This window comes from Populus alba, chromosome 4 (assembly GCF_005239225.2).
Source record: "Populus alba chromosome 4, ASM523922v2, whole genome shotgun sequence".
In the NCBI taxonomy this organism is placed as follows: Eukaryota; Viridiplantae; Streptophyta; class Magnoliopsida; order Malpighiales; family Salicaceae; genus Populus; species Populus alba.
In genome coordinates this window covers 16062519-16085083 of record NC_133287.1, presented here as the reverse complement: position 1 = coordinate 16085083, position 22565 = coordinate 16062519, and the positions used below count along the sequence as shown (strand labels likewise).

At 36.5% G+C, this 22565-nt stretch overlaps 3 protein-coding genes across 5 annotated transcripts in view; all 3 read left to right on the top strand.

Annotated features, from left to right (window-relative positions):
• Positions 1-930: 930 nt before the first annotated feature.
• On the top strand, positions 931-15639 carry LOC118050717 (kinesin-like protein KIN-12D). Its single transcript, XM_035061148.2, has 38 exons — positions 931-1094; positions 1193-1814; positions 2142-2297; positions 2388-2471; positions 3157-3276; positions 3416-3529; positions 3611-3703; positions 3792-3952; positions 4042-4116; positions 4235-4322; positions 4408-4466; positions 4565-4628; positions 4715-4780; positions 4871-5056; positions 5368-5472; positions 5557-5792; positions 5872-5941; positions 6037-6102; positions 6252-6296; positions 6385-6464; positions 6614-6695; positions 6923-8623; positions 8738-9247; positions 9559-12237; positions 12326-12433; positions 12509-12630; positions 12724-12811; positions 12916-12990; positions 13072-13314; positions 13398-13496; positions 13729-13803; positions 13876-13934; positions 14039-14150; positions 14270-14380; positions 14508-14678; positions 14767-14832; positions 14918-15037; positions 15195-15639. Exons 2-38 carry the CDS (start codon positions 1194-1196, stop codon positions 15327-15329), a joined length of 9045 nt encoding a protein of 3014 aa, XP_034917039.1. The 5' UTR covers positions 931-1094; position 1193; the 3' UTR covers positions 15330-15639.
• A 436-nt stretch (positions 15640-16075) lies between these two features.
• LOC118050716 (probable N-acetyl-gamma-glutamyl-phosphate reductase, chloroplastic) lies at positions 16076-20326 on the top strand. Of its 2 annotated transcripts, none has more exons than XM_035061146.2 (15): positions 16076-16434; positions 16512-16572; positions 16693-16860; positions 16941-17051; positions 17293-17379; positions 17528-17578; positions 17701-17772; positions 17927-18046; positions 18221-18281; positions 18396-18476; positions 18622-18701; positions 18784-18873; positions 19146-19274; positions 19379-19515; positions 20034-20326. In XM_035061146.2, exons 2-14 carry the CDS (start codon positions 16534-16536, stop codon positions 19484-19486), a joined length of 1197 nt encoding a protein of 398 aa, XP_034917037.1. In that variant the 5' UTR covers positions 16076-16434; positions 16512-16533; the 3' UTR covers positions 19487-19515; positions 20034-20326. The 2 variants fall into 2 exon arrangements, with proteins under 2 accessions (XP_034917037.1, XP_034917035.1); XM_035061144.2 differs by having other exon boundaries at positions 20025-20326.
• A 1297-nt stretch (positions 20327-21623) lies between these two features.
• Positions 21624-22565, top strand: part of LOC118050714 (uncharacterized) — a 2622-nt gene continuing 1680 nt past the window's right edge. For both annotated transcript variants that reach the window (XM_035061143.2, XM_035061142.2), the window contains exon 1: positions 21624-21935. In XM_035061143.2, coding sequence (XP_034917034.1) covers positions 21822-21935 — 114 coding nt within the window. In that variant the 5' untranslated portion in view covers positions 21624-21821. The remainder of the gene's footprint in view (positions 21936-22565) is intronic.

Below are 22565 nucleotides of genomic sequence, written 5' to 3'. Positions count from 1 at the left end.
TTTATTCAAAAAATTAAAAGGAGATCACTTGATGACGTAGCATTTGCAGAATTTGATCGCAATTCCAATTTTGTTCTTGACGGGTCCAACTCAGTTAAAAAAAATTCAATTTTTATTTTTAGTTTTAATTGTATTTTATTCAAAAAATTAGAAAGAGATCGTTTGATGATGTAGTATTTGTAAAATTTAATTAAATTCTCAATTTTGTTTTTGATAATGTTTTACTTGATGTTGTAATAGCAATAGTTAAATCTATAATATTTAAATTAAAAACCATCAATATATATATATATATATATAAATATATATTTTAATTATTTTATAACCTCAATTTAAAAAATATTTTTTTAACCAAACACATTAAATTATTTTTTATTTAATTTTAATTTTAACTATAACTTTAACCAAATATATATTTTTTCAAATCCAACTTTACTGAACAAGAATTGTGCAGGGGGCTGGTACTAACGAGGAAGAATTATGGCTCAGTCAAGAGTTTTTATCATTGAAGGAATTTCAACAATGGATCATCCAAAAAAATCCACCCAGTGAAGTGAAAGAGATACTGGGATCCGATCACATGGCCATAGAATTTGAAACGAAGGAGCTTTGGCTCTAAATAATAGATCTACACTCGACAAAGCAACCTCCGAGCAGCTAGCCTCCTATGAAACAGCTCCCTAGAGAGATTTAACAAAATAGCCGTTGAAATTTGAAACACAGACACAATAATTGTAATGCCCTTTAACGATTCCCTTTGACCAAAACGCCCCTCCCATTCAAATCCATTCAAATCCCATTCAAATCCCAAAACCGCGATAACCCTCATTTTTCAAATCTCCATTCAATCTCCACCGTCCATCAACTTACCCCTACCACAGACAAAACCCCAGTTTAAACTCCACTTAAAAATAGAATTCAATTCACTTCCAATTCAAATCCGAAAAAAGTAGAGAGAGAGAGAGAGAGAGAGAGAGCAAGAGCGAGAGAGAGAGAGAGAGAGAGAGAGATGTTTGCTTGAGAATCAAATAATTCCAGTTTTGTTTATAATTTAATTTTAAGCTGAGTCGAAATCTACAGGTTCTGTTTTTCAGGTAATTCAACTCAATTACTGCTACTACTGAGCTTTCTTGTTCTTTATAAATCTCTCCTAATCACTAACGATCTCTGAATTTCTCGATTTTGTTCTTAGGATGTTGAGAGATTTCAAGTTTCTTCGACGCAATGCGAAGAACAATGATGAAACTGAGAATGTACCTGTAAACCCTAGAGATTCGTTAGCGAGTCAATCAAGCACTGACTCAACTAGGCCACCGTTGAATACAATTCAGGACCCATTTCCAAACCCTAACCCTAGACATGATAAAACTCCAAACAAGCCCAAAGTTAGAAACTTTGAGCCTCTCCGTACACCAGATAAGGTGTCCAAGTATCGTTTCGGGTGGGCTCAGAGAAATGAGTCCGGTGGCAGTAGTGTGATAAGTAATGAGTCGAGGGAAGAGGTGAGGACTGATTTTAGGGATTTGAGCAAGGGAGGTGGTGGATTTGGGGCTTCAGGGCCTAATGTGACCCCAAGGGGGAATAAGAGGGCCAATTCAGAGAGTAATTCGACGCAAAGTACGCCCTCCAAGAGTGTTGTTTCAAAGCCGCCTGTGAATTCGGGGTTTAGGGGGAAAGGAGGGAGTTTTTCTGCATTGTATAGAGGTCTTCCGGTTTCGGGTGGTTTGGGGGGGACTACGGTTGTTAATAGTGTTGAAGTGCCTCATTTTGATCTTAAGGAGGATCCATCATTCTGGATGGAGCATAATGTACAGGTAGTTTGTGGGGTTCTTTTTTCAGGTTTAATTTTGATTAGTATTTAATTTGTCATGGTGTGGTTTAATAGATAATTTTGTAAAAGAGTAATGAGATGATTTTTTTTTTATTTTTTTTTGTGAACAATGAGAAACATTTCAAAATGGGTGTCAATCTGTAGAAAGGTTTGAATTTTGGCGTGTTTTAGTATTTGAAGAAGTTTAATATTGAACAATGTTTCAAACGAATGAATGCTTCTCTAGTAATGTTGATGCCAACGTTCTTTCTTGTTTGTTTTGCGGATGAGTGCTTTTCTAGTTGTGTTGATGCTTGATGAAATTATGTAGGTCCTTATACGTGTACGTCCTCTCAATAGCATGGAGAGGAGTATGCATGGTTACAACAGGTGCTTGAAGCAAGAAAGTGCCCAGAGCATCGCTTGGATTGGTCAACCAGAAACTCGATTCACATTTGACCATGTAGCATGTGAAACAGTTGACCAGGTCTGGTTACATGGAAGAAAATAATTACTTTTACAATAAGCCATGCCTTTTATTTTGCAAGTAAACAATGTTTTAAACTTAAATTTGCAGGAAATGCTTTTCAGAATGGCTGGTCTTCCTATGGTAGAGAATTGCTTGTCTGGTTACAATAGCTGTATGTTTGCCTATGGCCAGGTAATTTTGGGAGTATATATTGCTTTTACAGATGGTTCTGCTTTGTGAAGTAGCTTCTAATAAGTTAAGCGTTCATGGTTTCATATAGGCATGGTATCATGGATAATAAAGCTTGAATGCTATCCTGTTTTCTACTTCATTTGACTTATTGTCATCTTAGTGTAACTCATATAACCGGTACTGTTTTTTTGTTCTCATTGGTGTTGGATGTACAAATGTCTTCATTATTTGATATCCTGTGTTGAGAGCATGTACCTCACACACAGATATGTTTTCATGCAAGCTCATTGGCTGGGATAAGTATCAATATAATGGGATTCAGGGAGGTCTAAGATTTCTTACCCTTTGTGTCCCATGTTTTATATGGTATACATGGAGAGGGGATCATCACTTTGCTCTTTTCCTTAGAAGCAACTTAGAAACTATTACAAGGAACTTGCTTTTTTGAAATATTGATTGAAACACTCCTCTCCAAGTGATGAGAGGATTGTGCTTCAGTAGGTGCTCTACCAAATACAAAACTCCAGACATAGAAGCTGAATGTTCCAGTGTTCTTTGAAGTTTTGGGAACCAGAGAATTGTTTCCATGCAAGTAAAACAACCTGAAATCAATGATATACCTGAACTTCTGTCCTGCATAACTATAATTTAAAATAATTTAATTACAGTGTGTTTGATAATGCAGACAGGGAGTGGGAAGACTTATACAATGCTTGGTGAAATTGATGGTCTAGAAGTGAAGCCTAGCCCGAATCGAGGAATGACACCGCGGATATTTGAATTCTTGTTTGCAAGGATACAAGCAGTAATTTCCATGCCCTACCATTTAGCTTCTCTTCTGTGCATATCATATAAATATATTTGAATACACGCTCCAATTACGAAACAACCAGTGTGATTTTTACAGCTTATTGCATTTTTATTCTTCATCTTTATCTTTACAGGAAGAGGAAAGTCGCAAGGATGAAAGGCTAAAATACAATTGCAAGTGCTCATTCTTAGAGATTTACAACGAACAAATTACAGACCTCCTTGATCCCTCATCTACCAATTTGCTTGTAAGTTTGGTTCTTTTTCCAGTGAATTTGCTTTGGATCATTTTGAGATTAATTTTAAGTATGTCATTTCTCTGCTTGTAGTTGCGAGAGGATGTCAAGAAGGGTGTCTATGTAGAAAATCTTTCAGAATTTGAGGTTCAAACTGTGAGCGATATTTTGAAGCTTTTGACTCAGGTTACGATCCTTGTTTGTTATTTGTTCAAACTCTCTACCCTTGTTCTGCACACATGTTTGCTTTAATGTGATAGCTTGTTCTCTGTAGGGTTCCTTGAATAGGAAAGTTGCAGCAACAAATATGAACCGAGAGAGCAGCCGCTCACATAGTGTATTTACATGTGTAATTGAGAGCAGGTGGGAGAAGGATTCTGCAACTAACCTAAGGTTTGCAAGACTAAACCTAGTTGATCTTGCTGGTTCAGAAAGGTGAGCACATTTCTTTCAAAGTTTGTTAAGTACTCGCTGCACTTGCTTAGTGTTATTATGTAACATGATATTATAATTATCAATTACAGGCAGAAGAGTTCAGGAGCTGAGGGCGAGCGTTTGAAGGAAGCTGCAAATATTAATAAATCATTGTCCACATTGGGGTAATACGAGCTTTACCAAATTTGACGAGCACCAATCCATCATATTTTATTATTTTGGTTGTTCTGTTTACTGCTTCTGTTAACATAATTGGTGCTTTCTGTACACTGGTATTTGCAGTCATGTAATTATGATTCTACTGGATGTGGTCCATGGGAGGGCAAGACATGTCCCTTATAGGGATTCGAGATTGACCTTCCTTCTTCAGGTCATTGCTGCCTCCATTTTCTGGTCTACACCGTTGTTTATGTCTTCTACCCATGATAACATGCTTGTTTCTATCGGCAATGCAGGACTCACTTGGAGGAAACTCAAAAACAATGATCATTGCTAATGTTAGCCCTTCTATCTGGTTAGTTCATGCATATGTTACTGCTTGCTAGTAGTTGATGCATTGGGCCCCAACAGAGCATATCATTTATCCATCTCTTACAGTCTTGCCTTGTACAGCTGTGCAGCTGAAACACTTAATACCCTGAAATTTGCTCAGCGAGCAAAACTTATTCAAAACAATGTAAGTAAGCTTGTTTCCATGACAAACTTCTGTTTCCACGAGGAATCAACCAGTTTGACAAATTTATGGCTTTTTTCACGGTGTAGGCTGTGGTTAATGAAGATTCCAGTGGAGATGTCATTGCACTTCAGCATCAGATACGGCTTCTAAAGGTGTGATTCTGAATTTTACAATATTTCTTTATTAAGAAAGTTACCATCCACAATTTTTGTAACTAAGACCCGGGATCATATTTGTGACAGGAGGAGCTCTCTTTCCTAAAACGTCAGAATGTCTCCAGGTCATTGTCATTTGGTTCAACTGGAAAAGATACAATGCAAGAGCAAGATACAGCTTCCACGGAAATCATGTATGACATGGATCAACAGCATGCTGATGATTTGCGTGGAGTTGGAGGCAAAGGCATTGTTAGAATGTCTACTAAGCAGGTAAATAGGTGACTTTTCATTATGGTAATTTAATAATAATAATACTGTGTATCTGAATGGAAATGTGTTGCTTTATTTATGACACAGGATGAATATACATGTGAATGCTTTATGTCCCATTTGGTGTTTAATTAATTAACTATATCACCAGGCATCATTATGCCTGCTCTTTGATTATTGTTAACAGTTTTCCATGCATCCATGCTAAGTTATTTTTAAATGCAGTAACTGAGATGCTATTCCTGAATTTCCTCTACATTAATAGTAAGATTCAGTGAAAATTTATTGTATTGAAAATGGTGCTGAAACAGTTGAAGTCTTTGGAGACAACTCTTGCTGGCGCTTTGAGAAGAGAGCAGATGGCAGAGACTTCCATCAAGAAACTTGAAGCTGAGATTGAGCAACTGAATCGTTTGGTATTTCTTTACAAATGATGTAGAGGTGTTTCATTGTCTTCTTAAAAAATGCAGCTCAATTATCTAATGCTAACCACATCTCAGGTTCGTCAAAGAGAAGAAGATACGAGGAGCTCTAAAATGATGCTCAGATTTCGAGAAGACAAGATTCAGAGAATGGAGTCACTGGTTGGTGGCTTGTTACCTCCTGACACTTATTTGCTGGAAGAGAACCAAGCACTCTCTGAAGAGATTCAGTTGATTCAAGCTAAAGTAGACAAAAATCCTGAAGTGACTCGCTTCGCATTGGAGAACATAAGGCTTTTGGACCAACTCAGAAGGTAATTTTTTTTGTTTATTAGAACATACTCTTAAAAAGATGCACTGATTTTTACTATTTATTCGCTTTGGTGTTTATAGATTTCAAGAATTCTATGAGGAAGGGGAGAGGGAGATCCTCCTGGAAGAAGTATCTAAACTGCGAGAACAGGTTTTCATGGAGTTAGAAGATTCAAGCAAAATACATTTTTATTTTTTGTTTATTTGTTTGTAACCCGAGTGATTATTAAAAATCTTATGTTGCAGCTGCTTCAATTTCTTGACGGGAAATTTATGATGCAAAATCTTCCAAATGCAAATGGCCAACCTCAGGTTTGCCTGATTCTCTACATTCTTCAGTCTTCCTACCCTTTCCTTTTCTCTGTAGGGCAACACTTTGTCCTTGTTAAGTTGTCTTAAGCTCTTTATTTTCACAACATGATGATGTGAACTATTTTCTTTATTTTTTCTTATCAAAACAGGAAGCTATGCGCACCAACAAGGAAAATGATTCTCTGCATCTAGAGGTTGCTTTGCACTGTCTTGACATGAACTACACCTTTCTTCTTCTTGAAATTCATCCATTTCTGTGACATTTATTTTTAATTGTTTCAGTTGAAGAACACCTTCAATGAATTAGACGAGTGCAGGCGTAATCTAAATTCTTGCTTAGAGGAAAACCAAAAATTAAGCAGGTCAGGAATTCTAACGCTGATTGTAGGTCTTCAAGAAGTCCTGTTTGAAATTCATTAAAATTTGTAATTTCACCCACCCAGAATCCATTAATTAATGCAGCTATCTTTCTTCTTACTGAAGCACTTTTATTTATCTCCATCTTTTGCAGGGAAATTAATGATTTACAGTATATGCTAGACAATCTCAAATCTGCAACCCATGACCGAGATGGTGACATTAAAATGTTAAAGGTACTTTGAGCCTTTAGAATTGCTACTCATCTTTTCACTTACCATGCATGCTGGGAAAGGCACAATGGCTACGGCCTTACTGGATGGATCACCGTGTTTTCACCAGCAATTTCCAGCAGATGCATGTTTGCATAACTCTTGTCTTTCATTCTCACTTATCCATCTTTATCATGTGGCATGCAACTCCATCAAGTGTAACAATGACTGATAATAAACCTGATTTTCAGAATTTCTCAGGAGCTCCAACTTCTGAAACTGTCATGCTTGATGGAGTTCAGTGTAAGTTGGAAAGCATGGAAGCTGCTCCAGAAATGATGAAACATGCAGAAGATATCTTGGATTTGCAGCTGGAACTTGATATATTGAAGATTATTCTCAAAGAAGAGAGATCTTCTCATGAGGAAATAAAAGAAAGGTCAATGTGCTCAACCAGAGATCTTGAACTGGCAAAAGTACAACTTAACTTTGTAACCAAACAATTTGAAGATGCCACTTGTGAACTGAAGGAGGTGAAGTTAGTTGTTGAAGCTCTTGAGTCCCAACAAATACTAGCAATCAATGAGATGGAAGACCTGAGGAAAAGTAAGATTCACTATGCAAAGCTTTTAAGTGAAAAGGAGCTTCAAATGATGGTTCTGAAGGAGCAAATTTCTGAGAAGGAGTTGAGAGATCTCCCTTCCAAGCATTCAGGGGGTGACAACTCAACTTTACAGAAGAAGTTGAAGAGGATGCAAGATTCTCTTGAGAAGGCCAAAAGATTGAATGTTTTATACCAAAATGATCATGCATTTCAGGCATCTAATGAAGAAGAAATGGACGAAGTTCGTCAGCAGGCTGAAGCTGAAACTGCCGAAGTTATTGTCTGCATGCAGGAAGAGCTTTCCATTCTTCAGAATCAGGTCAATGATTGCCACTTGAAAGAGATGGAGACTAAAAACATGGTGATGCTCTTGGAAACTGAATTGAAAGAGTCGCGGGAAAAACTATATGTTTTAACTGAAGAAAACAGGGGGCTAAATGAAATGCTTGAGGGCAAAGATGGGGAACTGAAAAACTTATCTGAAGAATGGGAATTTCTAGCTTGTGAGGTTGAAGCAATTCTTGCTGATGGACAAGAGGCAATCATGGATGCTGCTGATCAGGTTGACCTTATTTCTAGTTCCTTCCCTGAGAAGAGGATCTGGATCTCTGAACAAGTTGGCAGGTTGATTAGAACCATCTCTGAGAAGGAATTACTGATTGAAGAACTTGGAAAATGTCTAGAGGATGCTAACGATAAACAAAATGATGTGGAATGCATGCTTAATGCTCTGAGAGGGGCAGCACTGGTAATGAACGAAGCAAACCAGCAGGAGTGCAATGAAAAGGAAGAAGAAATTCTCTTCTTGAATTCTCAGTTGGCAGCAAAAACATCTACCATTGCAGAGCTGGAGAATAAAGTGAAGGCAGCAGAACTTCATGCCAGCAAAGCATCAGATTGTGCAACGGTTGCTTTTGTAGTTGTGAATAGATTATCAGAAGTGAATCTCAACAATCTCCATGAATTAGCGTATAAGAATGTGCAACTTAGTGAATCAGCAGCAATTACCCAAAGGAAGGAAGCTCTTCTGAATGATCAAGCAACTGCTATCAAAGAAGCAGAGGAACAGATTCAGTTTTTGAAAATGGAAGTAGCAGAGTTGAAGGAGACATGTGCCCAACTTCAACAGAGACTTTCCGAGGAGGAGAAACATGCATGTGCCATGGAAGAAAAGCTTGAAGAAATTGAAGAGAGCGACATTTTGAACACAAGGGAGAAATTGGCTGAGCTGAAAACTGGTGTGTCCTCCATTAGGTCATGCATGGCTACCCATGGAAAGCATGATCGGAGTCCTGATATGAATGAAAGACAAAGAGATGGCACAATTAATAATGGTGGCAGTGGATGGGTAAGATAACTCTTGCTCTCTGGTTGACATATAACACTTAAATTTAATTTTATGTCATAGTAGCCTCTAATAGGTATTTGGTTTAGTAATTGCTATACCTCGATATTGTTGCAGACAGATGCTGGAGAGGGGTTGAGAATTGATGTCTCTGAGAGTTCTTCTACAATAGGAAAGAGATCATTGGGCACTTCATGTGGTAGGAAAGATGAGGGTCTCAGAACTCCCCAAGATGTGGGGTTGAGAATTGATGTCTCTGAGAGTTCTTCTACAACAGGTAAGAGATCATTGGGCACTTCATGTGGTAGGAAAGATGAGGGTCTCAGAACTCCCAAAGATGTCACCATTAGTCTTCTCAAAGGGGAAATAGAGTTTGCTCTTGAAAGCTTGAAAGAGGTTAAAAGGGAGATGGCTAAATTACATGCTGAGAAAGAAGAAATCTGGATGTCTGAGAAACATAGTCAGGAAAGCATGAGATGTTTCACAACTCAGATACTTGCGCTTCAAGAAGTTTTTAGTAACTTCGAAACACAATTTGAAACGAGGATACAAACTGTTAATGATAAGCTACAAGCATTTGAACATATCATCCAAGAAGCTGGGATTTGCTGGTGCCAAACTAAAGAGGTGACCTGCTAGATTTTCTACAGTATTCTCTATTTTATTTTTCTGTAACTCATTACTTGCTTGGGATTCCTCGAGACAAGTATGTGGTATCTTTCTTAAAATTTGTATATTACAGACTCTCGTAAAATGAAAATCAAAATTGCCTGCAATGATAACCCAAACTAAATCATCCAGAGCAATTCATTTTTCATCCCATTGTCTTTTTTTTTTTTTATTGTTTTCCTAGTTGTTTACAGATAGATTATATTTACGGCATTTATTTATTACACTCTCATATACTTAATCATTTTTTTCCAATAATTTTTTAATAGTTCCTTGAAATGGAGCTTTGTGACGCAAAGATAGTTGCAGCACAGAAAATGGCGGAGGCTTCTTGTATGTATGCCAAATTTGAGGAGGCCCAAGATACCATGAAAGAAGCTGATATAATGATCAATGAACTGATGATAGCTAATGAAGCAATGAAGCTTGATATGGAAAGGATGAAACAAATTGAAGTTAAATTAACCAGTGAAAGGGATATGCTTGATAATGAAGTTCAGAGCTTGCAATCCCTGAATGGACTCAAGGATCAACAATTCAAAGATCTTGAAATTCAGTTTGGCTTAGACTTAATGGAAACAAAGGATCTGGTTGGGCAGCTGGAGGGTGTCATTTCACAGGTCCAGATCTCTTTTGAAAATTTTTTGTCTATGTTGTGTGAGTTCCACAGCTTGAAGGCACTGGTTTTAGACTCTGGAAAATTGGTGCGGTCATGGCTTGAAGATGTCTGGTCTGAGATAATAGTAAAGGATTCTGCTGTCTCAGTACTACATCTCTGTCACATGGGCATTTTGTTAGAAACAGTAACAGGTCTGAATGCAGAAAATGGTTTGCTTCAACATGGCTTGTCTGAATCAGACTCGCTTATAACTGATCTCAGAGAGCGTAATTCCAAAACAAGTAGAGAGCTTCAAACATGCAGAACCCTGAAGGGGAAACTGCTGGCTGACATCAAGAACAGTTTTGTTCGGATCTTGAGGAAAGAAGAGGAAACAGAGAGGTTTGGGCTTAAGTTAACATCTTTTGAGAAAAAGATCTATGATATACAGCTTCAAGAGGAGTTGATGTTACAGAGGTCTAATTACATGGGTTCTCAGCTTGCTGTTCTAATGAAGGAGATGGACTCAACTAACACAAATGCTGTAGAATCCCTTTTCAATCAAGAGAAAATGCTGGAAGATGAAAAGGAACTTCGAAATTCTCAAACTGAGCTTTTTATGATGGATTTGTGCTCAAAAGACATCGAGTCATTCATCTTAGCATCACAGCTTGAAGAGATGTGTCTCAGAGAAGAAGCAGCGGAGAGAGAGCACCTCAATTGTTGCTCTATCTTGGAGAATTTAAAGAATGAAATAATTTTTTCCAAAATTGACGCTGAGTTGAAGGAACATCTATTTGTGGCCAAGGAAGCAGATGTTGCTCTTCTGCAAAGAAAAGTTAAAGAGGCAAATAGGGAGGTGCAGGATCTATTATCAAGTCTGAAGGATGTTGCGTGTTCCAACGATAAGTTGAGAAGCGAACTCGGTGAAGTCATGACAACTAGGATGAGATTGTTAAGCCAGATTCAAGAACTTGAAGCTGAGTGTGATAAACTGCAAAAGAATTTGAAGAGTAAGGAATCAGATTTCGAAAAGTCTTCCAGTCAAATTGATGTTATTAGCCAACAAAAGCAAGACTTGCAGAAGAGCATTTGCCAATTGGAAACAGCATCAAGCGAACTACAAACTGAGCTGGAATTGAAAGATTTAGAGCTCAGAAGATTGAATTGGTTGGAGGAGGAAAACAAGTCTCTAAAGGATGAGGTCTCGAATTTGAAGACTGAAAAGAGCTTGGTTCTACAAGACTTGGAGAAAAAGAAATCTGAAGTTGAATCATCACTAAGCCAGGTTGATATGGAGAATGATAGGCTGCAGGACAAAATTCTCTCTTTGGAGAGTGTCATTGTTGGTCTACAGACTGATCTGGAGATGAAAAGTGCTGAGGTAAATGAACTCCAGAATTCTCAATCTGTTGCTAAAGCTGATATGTGCGTAAAAAACCAAGATTTGCAAAGTTTTGTCTGCAAATTGAATGCAATGAAGGATGAGAACATTCTTTTGAGAAGTGAAATTAGGTCTCACAAGAAAGTTTTGCATGAAGTCCTCACCAAATCAGCTTTGAACACAGCAAAGTATGTTGCTTCAGTGGAAAGCGTACACTCAATCAGTCACAAGTTATTTAACGGAATGGAGAAAGAGTGTTATATGCTTGCAGAAAAAATGTTTCATGAGATTTGTGAAAATATAGAAGGGATGTCTGAGTTCATAAAAGAGATTGAATGCTTGGAAAGTTGCACTGCAGATCTGGTCTCTGACAACATGAGCCTCCAGGCTGAGCTATTGAGGAAGGATGATATTCTAAAAGGACTGTCATTTGATTTGAGCCTGTTGCAGGAGTCAGCATCTAATACTAAGGATCAAAAGGATAAGCTGAAGGAAGTGATGGCTTCTATGGAGGCTCTAGAAGATGAGCTGGTTGTCAAATCAAGTGAGCTTGAACAGACTGTTGCTCATAGTCAGTTGCTTGAAGCTCAGCTCATGGAGAAGATAGACGCGGTGTCTAATCTTGAGTCTGATATTGCTAAGGGACACTTGTCCCTAGAAAGTCTTTCTTGTGAAAATCTGGATCTGAGAGCCCAAATTCAAGAAACCTTGGCTGCAAAATGTTCTCTTGAGGAGGAGTTAACTGAGAAAAGGAGTTTGACGGAGAGCTTAGAGACAGAACTCTCACAAATGGGTGATGCTCTTGGAGAAATGAGTGATACAATTGAATCTTTAAGGAGTCATCTGAGTGAACTTACTAGCGAGAGAGATCAGCTCCAACTGAAGATGCATAGTTTAGAAGATAAGCTACAAAGGACAGAGGCTTGGGCTGAAGAAACTGAAGCTATTGCAGAAGAGGCCCAACAGGTGCATTGAACTTTTATATATATGCTAAATAATAATTATTTACACCTATTTTATTTTTCCTGATCTTGTGCTGTTAACTTGTTGACAGACTGCTGAATCCAGAAAGATCTATGCTGAAGAAAAAGAAGCAGAGGTAAAGCTACTTGAGAGATCTGTTGAAGAGCTAGAGTGCACCATTAATGTTCTAGAAAACAAGGTTAGTTTTCTAATCTACTATTGAGTTAAAGGAGTTCAAAATTTCAAAATCAGCATCTTATTTACTGCTTGTCAGGTTGACATTCTTAAAGGAGAAGCAGAACGACAAAGATTGCAGAGAGAAGAACTTGAAGACGAGCTTCATTCTGTGAAATATCAGATGCAGAATGTTGAAAATGTTGACACTGGCATTAAAAGGTTTTTTTTCTTTTATCAGATTCCTCTGTATGGTTGCATTTTAGATACTACGATGTTTCAAATTGTCAAAACATGGTTGTTTTTCACCTGCAGGCATTTGGAAGAGAAGGAAAGAGGCCTGGAAGAAGCACTGAAGCATATACAGATCCTTGAAAGCAGTGTATCTGACAAGGATGCAGAGGTAAAGCGCTATTATGCATCATTTTGGTACATTCTTACAAGTGTTTTAACTTTGTTTGACCTGAGGTTTCAGCATTTGACATTCATTCTCTTACCGTTCAACAGATTTCACAGTTCAAGGCACATGTCACTGAGCTAAATTTGCATGCAGAAGCACAGGCTAGTGAGTATAAGCAGAAGGTAGGCCAGGGTTTGAAGTTTTTATATAGTTCTTTCTTCCTCTATTTCTTAAAGTTGTTTTTTAAGAGATTCTGAAAACAGTTCAAGGCATTGGAAGCCATGGTTGAACAAGTAAAACCTGAGGGCCATATCTCCCATAGCACGAGCTCTTCATCAAACAAATCAGAGAAAAATGCTGCTAAGTCCAGGGGTTCCAGTTCCCCTTTCAAATGCATTGGTCTGGGCTTGGCACAACAAATAAAATCTGAGAAGGATGAGGACCTTGCATCTGCAAGGCTAAGGATTGAAGAGCTGGAATCCTTAGCAGTTAATCGACAGAAAGAGGTAGCCTTTACTTTCCAAATGTAAATCCAACTCTAGATCCATGCCAGATAATGACTCATTTGATAAGCATGATCCTTTTGCAGATATTTGCCTTGAATGCCAGATTGGCTGCTGCTGAGAGCATGACCCATGATGTAATCCGAGATTTACTAGGAGTGAAACTGGACATGACAAATTATGTGGTAAATTAATGTGGTCCCACACTACTCTTTTGCTTAATCATGGTCGTTGGTAATTTGGACCTATAAAGAATTGAGACCATGCATCTCCTTTTATTTGTGTCATGTACATGATAATTTCTGATAATGTGCACTGAATACTGAATAAACATTGGAGAAAAATGAAGCCAAAAGTAAAGAGAAAGGAGTAGTTTCCATGAATGTGTTTGTTCATGTACCTTTGTGTTAATGGCAGTCACTATTGGATGATAAACAAGTGCAGAAGATTGCAGAAAAAGCTCAGCTTGGTACCTTTGAGCCGCATGCAAAGGTATTCTTTGCTTTGGTAATTTACCTTCGAAACGCACATGTTTTCCCTTAATCATTTCCATTTTCCATACAGGATCAGGAAATTATCAAGCTTAAGCAGCAGCTCAATGGGTTTATTGAGGAGAGGCGAGGGTAAGCATCCTTTGCTTCAAAGCTCAACCTGCCAGTATTGGCTGGCACTCTGTACTTGAATCTTAAGCTATTTTATGTATTTTCTTTCACATTTTGTTTTCTAGTTGGCTAGAGGAAATTGATTGTAAACATGCTGAGCTGGTTGCTGCACAAGTAGCATTGGAAAAGCTTCATCAGCGGGATCAGTTACTCAAAACTGAGAGTGAAATGTTGAAGGTAAAAACCCGAAGCCTGTGCCTTGCACTTTTCCTTTCCAGTGGATCAGTTGAGCTTTTCCCCCCTCCCCCTCTATTTTTTGTCTCGTGTCTTGTATTTACTTCCTATACTCTGTTCAGATGGAGAACGTAAATCATAAGAAGAAGGTGATGGAACTTGAGGGGGAGGTAAAGAAGCTGTCTGGCCAGCAAAATATCCAGCAGCGTATACATCATCATGCAAAAATCAAGGCAAGATATTTTCTATAATCTGTCCTGTTTACATAGAAAATATGCTGAATTTCAGAGAATTTGGACCTGTTAACTTGTGCAAGCATTTTTTATTCATCCAAAGTGGATCCGTGTTCTGGTGTAATAGGAAGAGAACAATTCGCTTAAAATTCATAATGAGGACCTGAGTGCTAAGCTGCGGCGAGCAGAGATCAATCTTTCACGTATGAAGGAAGAGCTTGCACATCATCGTGCTTCTGTTGGGAAAAGTCCATATATAGATTTTGAAGGGGAACAAAGGTTAATGAACAAACTTAAGGTTAGTGGAAGTAGAGAAACAAGTACTAATAATTTTTACATATCGTTAATATCGATGGCTTTTTCAACTGTTAATTGAATCCATACAGGAAATTGAGGATGACAAGGTGCAATTAGCACAAAAGTTATTGGGCTTGTGTACTAGCATTTTGAAGGTATGTGTGTATCCTTGATTAGCCACGTGGTTTTTATTTTCTCTCAGAATCGAAGAGATAGATCTCTTTTGATGGAAAATTTCAGGCAGCTGGGATAACAAAACCTGTATCCAGTATAACCCCAACCGTCGCGGAGGATGCTCTCGAGCAGCTGAAAAACAGAATCACTTCGCTGGAAAGAGAACTGCAAGATTTGACAGTCAAGGTAAGGAATAAACAATCAAAATCCATAAATAACACTGCTGTTTTTTTCTCTCTTTCTACATTATGGATTTCTGCGTCCAAACAAGTTCTTAAGAGGGTCAACCAAGCAACCCTAAAAGATGATCTCCCATAAACTAACATAGTTCCAAACTCTGCAGACTAAGATTACCAATGAAAGGATACGATTGTCTGAGCTAAGGCCCCAAACTTCACCAATAAACTCAAGGACAGATGACAACCGTCAAACTCCAAGAAGGGGCCAAGTTCCATTTTTTTCTGCCTTGGACCGATAGCATTAAGGATTTTCGCTCATGACAGTTATACAGCACTACAAGCCAAGCTCATGCGTGTGTTTTTGCCTGTTATGTTGGTGCCTGTACATATCGATTTTTTTGTTAAGCTTGTATAATCTATTCTTTTTCTGTAAAATTTAAAATGCAGAGAAGGCAAGTTGACCAAAAAACACAACTTTGTCTCAAAAAATCTGCCTCGTCTCACTACTTAGCCCATCTTAATTTTATTTTGTAGGATCTTTAGCGTTCGTTATTCAATTAAACAACACATATGCATCTAATCTTTTTATTTATATATACTTTTTGTTACTATTATTACCATCGCATATCCACCATGGGCAGTCTTGGCAACTTCTCATTAGTTATGGTTTTGTTCCTGGGAACAGTTAAGGATAATCTTGATAATTACGTTAATCAACTAACATGGGATCTCTGTAATTTATCTGTCCCTTTGCCTTGTAAAAAATGAAGATAAAATAATCGATGAAAAACTCTAGTTTTTAAACTAACATAGATCGCTTATATCACCACTGTGAGAAGCGACGGTGAAATGAATAAAAATGAATAAAGGCCAGATGCACCCTAGCATCTTTATACATAACGGAGCTCATTTTATTTTATTTTAAAAAATAGAAAATAATATATTTGTCATAAGCAAATCATGGCTGTTAGAATGTGTTAAATTGGGTTCAGATCTACACCATAGCTAGTAGCTACAGAGCTTTGGACCTACTTTGGGCTGATTGCATGGGAACATGGGTTCCTGAAATTTGTGATAAGTCATTACATAAGAAAGATAAAAGAGCCTTGTGCTAGGCGTCTCCTGCAGTCACCTGCTAGCCAATTCTGACCCTAGACAAGGAAGAAGAACAAAATAATTTCAAGGCGGCTAATTATTAATTCTATTCTGTTTTTTTAATTAATTAAATTATATTACTTTTAAAAAACCCTTTCCATTTTTGTTCCAGTTGTCTCTAGGGTTTTTTCGGCATATTCGGTTCCTTTCTGATAAAAAATAAACCAGTAATTAAATTCCTCCATCCTTTTATTCTTTTTCCAATAGCAACCTCAATTTTCCCATCGTCAAAGCATCCAATTCTTGAAGGTAAAAAAACCCCTTCATTTCTATTGCTTGAATCTCTATAAATATCATTCTCTTATAATGTCAAATTGTGTTTGTAGAATTTCATCCAGAAATTAAATAATGAGCAGTGCAACTTTCAGTTCTACCTACTTCTTGAAGGTTAGAATTTCATCTTTTCTACTAGAAAGTTTGAAACTTTAATAGAAAGAGGCGTTTGCTTGTTGAAAATTAGTAAAGACTGTGACTTTGTATTTCGAGCTATTTTTTTAATGAATTCAGGGTAGTGAAGTGAAAGTTTCAAGCTTGAAGAGTAAAAATGGAAATTGCAAGCTACATGCTGGTGGGTCTACTGCTTTGTCCAGAAAAAGATTGCAGATTTCAAATGCTAAGCAGGAGAAAGAAGTTCGTGTTGCTCTTCTTGGTGCCAGTGGCTATACTGGTGCAGAGGTTTGTGGGTTTTATTGCTTTTGTGGGCACGGTTATTCAATTATTGAGAGAGGAGTGAAGTTACTATTTTTTGGTGGCAGATTATTAGACTTCTTGCAAACCATCCATACTTTGGTATAACTGTGATGACTGCTGATAGAAATGCTGGGAAGTCGATGGATTCTGTATTTCCTCATTTCATCACACAAAAGGTATCATCGTATACTAATGAGTATTAGGTAAGGTTTTGATGGGATTTTTGTCAGTGTTTACGTATTAGTAGGGTAAGGCGTTCCTGTGTGGCTCTCTTTTTGGTGAAACTGAATCTATTGTTTGATACTGCTAGAGTTGACCATTGAGTCTCACCAAAAGGGGAAAAATGTTTTGAAATAGTATACTGTCAGCTTTCTCTTTTGCAAGTGATGCTTGAATTTAATCTGTTTTGGTTTGCAGAATTTGCCGGTTTTGGTTTCTACCAGCGATGCAGATTTTTCTGATGTTGATGCTGTATTCTGTTGCTTGCCTCATGGAACCACACAGGTACTTTTTTTTTCATGTAACATATTTTAACCCATTCAACAATTAATTTGAAGGCTTAATGCAGTTTACCTTCAGCATAGGGAATTTCATTTACTGAGTTTCCTTATGTCAACTAGTATTTGATCCATGTGCCTTTTTTTTCTTACAGGAAATCATCAAAGGTCTTCCCAAGGGATTAAAGATTGTTGATCTTTCAGCGGTATGCTTTGAATGCAAGCTTATCAGTTTATGTTTTTGTATATTATCATGTTTAAGGCGTCATGCAGTATTTTGAAAATTTATAATGTGGTAATATCATGTATTATCTTGTTATTCATTTAGGACTTCCGATTACGAAACGTTTCTGAGTATGAAGAATGGTATGGCCAGCCACACAGAGCACCTGATTTGCAGGTAAAGTTCCTGGAATCTTTCCCTTTCTCAAAACATCAACCTGGCCTCATGAAGGAAGTTTTAGCTGTTTTCCGTGCTTATATTTCAATTATCGTTTGTGGAAGGTTTACGTTTATTTTTTCCTTACATTAATGTGTTCTCTTGATGGATTTAGGAAGAAGCTGTTTATGGTTTGACTGAAATTTTGAGAGAGGAAATAAAAAATGCAAATCTTGTTGCTAATCCTGGTTGTTATCCAACATCGATTCAGCTTCCTTTAGTTCCCTTGATAAAGGTATGTGTCTGTTGCGGTTTAATTTCATTTCATTTCATCCTGCATGACTGATTAGTTCCATACATGTTTTTTCAGCAGAAGATCAATTGTCGCATTACAATTAGTTTCTTTCAAGGTAGCTAGTTTTCTTAAATTAGAGCACACCCTGAACCTCATCATTTTCTGAATTTTCAGGCCAATCTCATTGAACATAAGAATATTATCGTTGATGCAAAATCTGGAGTGAGTGGAGCAGGTAAAAATTCACAGCATTTTTTTATATATCGATGCTTGTCTGTAGCAGTAATATGTTTCAATTTCTACTTGCACCGATTTCTTTGGTAGTTTCTGATGTCTGGAAATTGTGCAGGACGTGGTGCTAAGGTGGCAAATTTGTACACTGAATTAACTGAAGGCATCATGTCTTATGGTGTTACAAGGCATCGTCATGGTGAATATCAATCTCAGAAATTGGATCTTGATCCCTTCTTCTTGCAAATTATTGCCTTGACCATGAAGCAAAAGATATGAATTTCACTTGTTATAGTTGGGTTGTATCATAAGGCAATAATATAGATTCTGGTTTTGAATTGCAGTTCCAGAAATTGAACAGGGGCTATCCGATGCTGCGCATTCTAAAGTTACCATCAGTTTTACTCCACACTTAATGCCAATGGTAACAATTGCCCAAGTGTACTGAAGTAATCTTTGCTTACAAAAGAATCCAGTCCAACATTGTTTATTTTTCTGTTCTTTAGACCCGTGGTATGCAATCAACTATCTATGTGGAAATGGCTTCAGGAGTGACAACCGACAATTTGTACCAGCAATTGAAAGTTTCTTACCAGGTATATATATTGTATAAATATTGTGATTAGTTACACACTTTTTCTACTTTTTGTACTATGAGACATTACAAATCAATGATATCACTCGGAATACAATCAATGCTTTGACCTGAAATTTGATTAAGGAATGTGTGTTGCACATTCCTTTAATGGTGAAACTGTGTCAATACTTGAGTCATATAAGATGGAAGTTAGTAGTCCAGCCACGATCTGGTTTCTGCTGCCCTTTGTCACACTTTAGTCATTCGTTCTTTCTTTAACTTTTATTGCAGGATGAAGAATTTGTAAGATTATTGGAAAAAGGAGCTGTTCCTCGCACTCATGATGTTCGAGGCTCTAATTATTGTTATATAAATGTATTTCCCGACCGAATTCCTGGCAGAGCAATAATCATATCAGTTGTACGTATCATCTCCTTTGCCATTGCACTTGACTGTCTCCATCTTTTCATATACCGCTGTTTTCTTCCCTTCTGACTGGCTTAACTTCTAAAACCTTGGTGCAGATTGATAATCTTGTGAAGGGGGCTTCTGGTCAAGCTCTACAAAATTTAAATATAATGATGGGATTTCCAGAAAACACAGGGCTTGGGTACCTGCCATTGTTTCCTTGAGACTTTTTTACTTTTCTTTGACTGAACATGTAAGCAATTCATCCTCTACTGGGAATAGGCTTTCTGGATGCTCTAATCCATGTTTTTCAAAATAGGCTTCTCTCTGATTTAATTCATAGACTATCATTTCTGCTCTCACATCCTCCATACACTCTGTTGGCCTCCCCCATTTCTTCTTGTGGATAGCTTCATCACTTTTTGCAGATGAAATTGTTGGTTTTTGTGGTGCATCGCAGCATTGTAGGGATTTCTTTCTATTGTTTCCTTTGCAGCGTATTTATTATTTGGTTGACAGCATTATTATGGTATACAAACATCTAGGATCATGTATCTTTAAATGCGCACTATAACTCGATGTTCATGTCTGGTTGATTCCTTTTAACGTCTTTGTCCATTTCAACCTGTTCTTTCACGCTGATTCCATTATTTTCAAGAGTGTAGATTGAATTTCTAATTGTTAATGCACGTAAGGATGACATGTGACTTTAGAATCATCTGTCGATCTTCTTCTCAATCTGATTTGAACTATTTTCACTAGCTTTTGCAGATTGAGTGAAATTTTGTCTTTGAGGAGTCTCTACACTCTAGAAGAGCTCAAGAGGAACATGTACTATCAGCTCAATAACTAATAAGATGTCGTCAAGAAATCATAGGTGCAGTTAGATGATGAGATAGCCGATTCGGTGGAGGTCTAATTGTCCAGGCTGTGCTGCTTCCAATATTGTAACTTTGTCAAATTTTCGTGTTGTAATTTTCATTTACAATAAGAATTTGAAACTTTCTGACAAATGGCCCGATCAGAGACGATTCAAACCTGATTTCAGGATTTTGTTTGTGTAAGTTCAAGGTAGATGACAAGCACGGTCCTGTTTCGGAATTTTAAAAGTATTTTTGGAAAATATTAAAAAAAAAAATTAATTAATATATTTTTAATGTTTTTATATTATTTTAATATGTTAATGTGAAAAATAATTTAAAAGATAAAAAATATATTATTTTAATAAAAAAATATTTTAAAAAATAATTTTAAATAACTTTTTTTTTTAAAAAAAAATCGAGTCCAATCCTCGTGCTTTGTGAAGTGAGAAAATTATTAATTAAAGAGATTGGAAACAATTGAATGATTTAATATATATAAAAATGTTAACTATTTATCTTATTATTTTATTCCTTCACATTTAATCTATTTTTTTAATATTTTTTTTAAAAAAAACATCCTTAAACTCCATAATCCTGTCTTAGCGAACGTGAAGAATGTTATTATTAGGTGAGTTGTTTTAGCTTGGAGTGGATATTGAGCGTGTTTTTAGTGGTATTTATGGTTATAATTTGAAAAAAAATTATGTTATAAAATGGTTTGTTATATATATATATTGGAGATTGAATAAAAAATAATTAAATATGTTTGATTAATTTTTTTTTCAAATTAAAGTTATAAAATAGTTAAAAAAGATATATATTAATATTGATGTTTTTAATTTAAATATTGTAGATTTAACTATTATTATTACATCATTAAATAAATAATATTTTATATCAAATGTTTTTTATTATTCCATTAACCTATTTACAATTCTATCATGTACAAAATCCATCATATAAAGACTATAGTTTTCATGATTTTTTAAACATGAAACAAAATCAGGTCAAATATCATTAGAAACAATTGCAATTTTCTTCAATTTATGTAATATCATTGAATAATATTAAATGGTAAACACTAATTTTTCGAGTAAAATATAATTAAAAAAATTAGATTTTTTTATTGGGTCAAACACAGTTCAATACGAAGTTTGGGTCGAACCTAATCCGACCATGAACAATGGAGACGTTCTCCACTGTTCTGTAGAGTAAATTGATTCACTATGCTTAGCCTCGACACGAAGAAAGGTAAATTACATCTGTTTTCAAGTAACCTGTGATTGAAATGTAAATAATAGTGGATTCCATTACCGCAGAAACAACCACATAGCAAACACTTTGATTGTTTTAAGTGTTTTTTTTATTTAAAAGTATATTAAAATAATATATTTTTTATTTTTAAAAAAATATTTTTAATATTAATATATCAAAATAATTTAAAAACTAAAAAAATTAATTTTAAATAAAAAAAATTAAAACTTTATGAAAGTGAACCGTTTTTCCAAAACTGCAACACTCGGCAGTACTGGATAACGGCTCCTGCTCCTTAAACCCCTGTCACCCTGCAACAACCTTTTCCACCGTGAACTCCCAAAAACCTTTAGAGGGTCTCCAAAACCTATCTTTCTTCGAATCAAGAATGAGACTTGAGCACATAACCATCAATTAGGGCCCTGTTAAAGATTCTCAAAAAATGACGGCGACAATTACATATCCTTCTCATCTGTTATCTGCCTCCTCTCATCTCCGAACCACCGCAACTAAAACTGCTCTTCGACTTCACTCTCCTTCCACTCAAGGACCTGAGGTAAGAAATTTGTTTCTTTCAGTTTTTTTTTTTTGTATAACTTTTACATGGATGTTTTTGAGGGTTTATATGCTTTGTGGATATTTTCTCTTGATAGAAGAAGATAGTTTAGGAAATGGGTTTTTAAATCTTGAGCTAAATAATGGTTCTTGTAGCGGATTAGAGAGGGTTTGATTGGTTGATTGAGATAAATATGGGTTTGATGTTCTTGTGTGGGGTTTTGTATTGATTATGAGGGTGTTCGTTGTTTTTATTTCCTAGTAAATATCTGTTGGGTTAATGATCCAAAACTAATTCTTTTCAAATCTGCAAAGCAATGGTTTTTCGTCGTGCGTTCTGTGTAGGAAAAGAAAAGGGACTAGGATAACCCAAAATTCTAAAACGAATGGTTGTTTAAGGAATGAATTTTCTGTCATCATTTTAGGTTTTGGGTTTTTTTTCTGGCTAACTTGCTCCAGCCTTTCTGCCTAGAAAGAATTAACTGCAGCTTTTGATTGAGCTGTAATGGCATATTGGCCTTTGAATTCGTTTCAGTTTTCAGTGCTCATCGCTTATTTGATTAAGAAGGTTGAACTGGGTCACTGTTTCCCATCTAACTTTTGTGGGCACTTAACAAGACGTAGGCTCTGT

Bases quoted from the DNA above. Each gene is read 5' to 3' on its own strand.
- LOC118050716 (XM_035061146.2), top strand. From the start codon at position 16,534: ATGAGCAGTGCAACTTTCAGTTCTACCTACTTCTTGAAG. The intron at 16,861-16,940 runs GTTTGTGGGTTT...TTTTGGTGGCAG, and splicing joins GTGGCTATACTGGTGCAGAG to ATTATTAGACTTCTTGCAAA. The intron at 17,380-17,527 runs GTACTTTTTTTT...TTTTTCTTACAG, and splicing joins TGCCTCATGGAACCACACAG to GAAATCATCAAAGGTCTTCC.
- LOC118050717 (XM_035061148.2), top strand. From the start codon at position 1,194: ATGTTGAGAGATTTCAAGTTTCTTCGACGCAATGCGAAGAACAATGAT. The intron at 3,530-3,610 runs GTAAGTTTGGTT...CTCTGCTTGTAG, and splicing joins CCTCATCTACCAATTTGCTT to TTGCGAGAGGATGTCAAGAA. The intron at 6,103-6,251 runs GTTTGCCTGATT...TTATCAAAACAG, and splicing joins ATGCAAATGGCCAACCTCAG to GAAGCTATGCGCACCAACAA.